General features: G+C 45.6%; 1 protein-coding gene across 1 annotated transcript in view; it reads left to right on the forward strand.

Moving 5' to 3' along the window:
* Nucleotides 1-4,782, forward strand: part of smad7 (SMAD family member 7) — a 21,794-nt gene extending 17,012 nt beyond the window's left edge. Inside the window, exon 5 of the mRNA XM_008326081.3 lies at nt 3,864-4,782. Coding sequence (XP_008324303.1) covers nt 3,864-4,402 — 539 coding nt within the window. The 3' untranslated portion in view covers nt 4,403-4,782. The remainder of the gene's footprint in view (nt 1-3,863) is intronic.
* Nucleotides 4,783-5,062: the final 280 nt, after the last annotated feature.

The raw sequence follows: 5,062 nt of genomic DNA on the forward strand, positions 1-5,062 counted from the left end.
TTTTTTTTACTTTTGCCAGACGATGCTTTTCACGAGGCTCGTCATCATTATCATTCCCAGTCACGTGAAGCTTGCGCTGTTTATTTCCGCACAGTGCGTTTGCCCGTCCTTGCCAGCAGGGGAAGTCTTTTTGGGTTAGACTGGGGTTTATGAGTGTAACCTCACGGGACAAAGCAGAAAAGGACAGAGCGGCAGCAGCAGACAAGAGGCAGAGGCAGAGGCAGAGCGGTCCAGGATGACAGATGGCTCCTGGACACCAGCTCGCCAGCTTATCTTTAGTGAGGTGGAGGCCGAGACACATGGACTGAAAGGCCACAGAGCAGACGAGCAGGTGGGTTTGGCAGACAGATAGACGGACTAATGCTTCGATAGGCAGACGTCCAGACAGGAGAACACAGACGGCTCTGTCAGTGAAGGCCTGAGTGGCTGGAGCTGCTGAAAAAGCACACCGGGCACAGACGGAGTCGGCACAGAGACTCTGACGACACCGTCTGACACGCATGCATTCACCTATGTGCGAGCCACCTGAAATAGTGTCAGACTGTAACACGAGCAGCCGGACCAGCAGACACCTCGCACGCAAACACACAATGTGTTAAAAATTTAAATTCAGTTAAATGAGCCTTGCACTCGGAATAAAGCGTGTTAGTGCGGGGACGTTTGTGTGTGTGTGTGTGTGTGTGAGACTCTGTGCTCAGTAGCATTACTCATGAGTTGTAAGCTCATCCACTGTCAGGACAAGCTGTGAACATGGTCTTCACAAGGCTGCGCCCCACAGATGGTGCCGTCTGCCTGTCTCACTCTAATGTCAAGGATAAGGGAACACTTTTCTTTTTGTTTTTTTTTTATATGTGAGAATCTTTGAATAATACCCATCTCTGGTTATGTGTTGACTTGGACTCAGTGTAGCTTCTCGATAAATCCGAGGTCTGACTCTCCAATGCTAAACTAACTTCACTGATGCTCTAGTTTCTGTTCAATCTCCTAATAGTATCGTATACATTACCACAAGTCTGTATCCCAACTACATTTGAGTGAAACCCAAAACCTGCAGCTTGTTCACCTTTATTATTCAATAAAATAGTAAAAATGTAACTATGTAACATTAGATGTTACTAAATCACACACAGTCTGCTAATGTAAAAAAACCAAACCACATTAAAGGTGACTGGTGTCTTGTCAACTTTGAAGGCTGTCTGACAACAACACTCTGTCTGCTGTTATATAATTGGGATTGCCAACTTTAAGTTTATCACATTGTTATTGAAAGGTGTAGACATTTTCTAAACACAAAAGATAACATTTTCCAAGGTCCCTGTTTTCCTACGTTAGCTTCATTTTTTTTTTTTTTTTTTTTAGTCTTGAGCCCCAAGCTTCTGCTTTCTTTTCTCCTCTGTGTTTCTCACAAACAGTTTCAGAGAGAAGAAGAGAGCAGAGGCGACGAGGGAGGGGAAGCGGGGCAGTTCATGTAGTCCTGAATAGCAGGGTGTTTTCAGGCTGCAATGACAGGCTCAGACAGGCAGCCGCTCTAATGACCTCTGACGCCAGGGCCTGTCTCTCTCAGCAATAACAAACACACACACACACACACTCTCACACTCACACAGGGCCCCACAGGTGAGCTCCACCACCAGGCCCTCTGTCAGCTGTTGAGAAAGTCCAACGTGTCCTTGTTCTTGTCAACCCGGGCTGTTCCTGTACGTACATGTAAAATAAGGGTCTTGAGAACGATGCCTCCGCCAGAATCGGAGACGCAGCCTGCGACACAAAAATACTTTCTGTCTCTTATCTGGAAGATAAATGTTTTTTCCTCCATTTAGTCTAAGGTAGATAACTGGGTACTTAGTTTCCCCCAGTACCCCATGAGGATGGATTTACGATAAACTCCCCGAGGCTTGGCTCAGACCAACTTCAAAGAACACAGCCCCTCTTGTTTTACAGAAGGCATGCTTTCAGTTTTTTTTTCACTCCCAGCCCCCCTCCTCACCCTCCTCACCCTCTCCTTTTTCTGTCTCTTCTCCTGGTGTTGTCTTTTTCTTCCCCTTTTTTCTTCCTTCTCCCCACGTCTAATGAAGGCTAATGACAGGCCGCAGCGAGTCTGCTCGGGCCAGCATATATCCTGCCACATTAATGTTGCAGTTTGTCTCAGACGGGACCTTCCAAATTACCAGTTACATTCACAGCCACCGCAGGATGAAACGAGTAGAGGGGGAAGGGGGCGGGTGGTGGCAGACTGGGGTCGGGGTGGGTAGATTGGGGCAAGTGAAACGGCTCTGAGAGGGGCTCTGTTCATTTTCTTCTTTTTTTTTTTCCTCCCCTCTTATTCACATACGTTTCCCGTCTTTGGGATTTCTCAACCGTTGAGCTTGTTTTTCACCGAGGCAGGATTTGAGAGTTTGTGTTTGTGTGGAGGAGATTCAGTTCAAATGAGCAGCTGATAATAGTTGCAAAAGCTCAGGTAATTAGGGGAGTGAGAGGAAGCAAATTTGCAAAAGTAACAGTGCAAAAAAAAAAAAAAAAATTGAAAAACATTCCTTTGCTTCCCCACCCTGCCCCCTTTTTCTTTCCTCTCGCATTCTCTCCGTCTCCCTCTATTTCCCTCGCGCCTGACTGGCTCCCACTTTTCTTGCTGGGAGTAGCTGGGAGCCAGATTTCTGTGCAATAGAGATATGAAGGGGGACGGCACAGGAGGCACACTAAAGGGAGACAGGAGAGGGAGGAGGAGGAGGAGGAGGACGAGGTGGTAGTTGTGGTGGGTTGGAAACTGGAGCACGGCCAATGCTACACTTCTTTTACGCTCAGGGGAAACTTAAGACTGGAGAGGTCTGAAGCTTGTCAACAATTTAGACAGCAGGGTTTAAGAGTTAATGGCCTGCCTCAGCTTGGCAGCTAAACATCACAGTAAACAGTGCAGGCTCTGTGTTTGTACCGAAACCCTTCGTCATGTTGTATTTTTTTTTTGTTTTTTTTTTTAATGCTCCTTTCCTGCCATCCTCATCTCTGTGAAAACACAAATTCAGACATACTTTCTAATTTCCTCCAGCGGGGTGAAGCCTGTTGCTGGAGGGAGATGATCAGGACAGTGAGCTGACGTCATCACATTGTTGGCTCGGCTGCAACATAAATACAGCGGGCCAGACAGAAGATAAGCATTTAATGCCTAGACAAATATTGTACTGCGTGTGGACACTTGCCTGCCAGTGTCTCTGGGTTGCTTCTGCCGTCTGAAGTCCATGAATTCCAACATGGTTTTCCTGTACGGCAAAAAATTGAGGATGACAGTTGAGTGTTGGCTGCAGACTAAAGCAAATTCTCTCGTTTCCCGAAACTGGTATGAGGGGAAAAGTGGTGAAGGAGGCAGAGTGTTGAGGAAGATATTTCGGTAGCCTCTCGCAGTCACTGCTTCACAGAAGTTTTTTGTTATTTATTTTTTTTATTTTCAGAACTTTGCTCCGTGAAAGGGCTCTTTGGGCAATGGTTAACCCCTGAACAATATTCTTTTTGTTAGTTCATCCGCAGGAAGCCAGAAAACTAGTAAACAGTGAGCATCATTTCAGGTAGAATCTGTTGTTTCAGTTCTACAGAACACTGAGTTTGCTATTTTCTCCGATGGTGTCGATCTTCATCTTCATCTCACGTACCCTGTCTTTAGGCTGATATGTTGTTAGTGGGAAGTAGGGAAGCTTGAAAAGAGAATTCTCCCTGTCTGAAAATGTGACAAATATCTGTGTGTGTTCAGAGGTCATGCTACATGAAATATCTTTGACAATTCAGTGTCTCGCATCATCTGGTTGAGCTTAAATGTTTTCCTTTATGTTGCAACCGGAGTTCTAACGTTCCCCCTTCTCTTGTTGTGATTTCAGATTCCATGGCAATGCAGGAGTCTGGCGAGCGGGCCCACTGGTGCGTGGTGGCATACTGGGAGGAGAAGACACGCGTTGGACGCCTCTACTCAGTCCAGGAGTCCTCTCTGGACATCTTCTATGATCTACCTCAGGGGAATGGCTTCTGCCTGGGTCAGCTCTGCTCTGATAACAAGTCCCAGCTGGTGCAGATGGTGCGTGCCAAGATCGGCTATGGCATCCAGTTGACGCGTGAGCCAGACGGGGTGTGGGTCTACAACCGCAGCTGCTACCCTATCTTCATAAAGTCGGCCACACTGGACAACCCGGACTCACGCACGCTGCTAGTGCACAAGGTGTTCCCCGGTTTCTCCATCAAAGCTTTTGACTATGACAAGGCCGGCAGCCTGCAGCGGCCGAACGACCACGAGTTCACACAGCAGCCGCGCACGGGCTTCACAGTGCAGATAAGCTTTGTGAAAGGCTGGGGTCAATGCTACACCAGACAGTTCATCAGTAGCTGCCCATGCTGGTTGGAAGTCATCTTCAACACCCGATAGCAGCAGCCTTTCCTCTCCTCCACCCTCCTCGCCTCTTTTCGCCCTCCCCCATCGACAAACAGACTTCACCTCCTTTCCTATTTTGTTCCAGAGGTTCAAAGAGAGAAAAAAAAAGGTTTTAAAAAGAAGATGAAAGTATAAGATTCTGACGGACTTTGTTTATTAAAAGACAAAGATTTAATTAAATAAAATAAGAAGTGAAAAATGTATTTTATGTTATATATAAATATATTATTAATTGTAAATACGAAGACGTTTTATATGCATCATTATTTATGTATTGTGCAATGTGTTGATGAGAAAAAGTAAATAAGATGCACTTTGCTTAATATAAATGCAAAAACAAAGAAATGCCAAAATAAAAAAAAATGTACAAACAACTTGATTTTTGCTCTGTTTCGTCATTTCATTCAAGTTTTTCTTTCTTCAAATTTTTGCTTATGTGAATGGATCCAGAAATAGCTTCTCCAAAAATGTTTAGATGTTCCGGGTAAGGAACTACTCTGAGACGTGAGTCACGGAGCCGAAACTTCGTGTCTCTTTTTCTCAAGACTCATTATGTCTTTCAACCAGCGCCAGTTTTTTTCCTGAGTTATTCTGGGATGAATGTCCCTCTTCCTCCGTGTCATTAGTCGACTGGTGACATCAGAGCCAGGAAGC

The sequence above is a fragment of the Cynoglossus semilaevis genome, chromosome 14 (genome assembly GCF_000523025.1).
Source record: "Cynoglossus semilaevis isolate Cse_v1.0 chromosome 14, Cse_v1.0, whole genome shotgun sequence".
Taxonomy (NCBI): Eukaryota; Metazoa; Chordata; class Actinopteri; order Pleuronectiformes; family Cynoglossidae; genus Cynoglossus; species Cynoglossus semilaevis.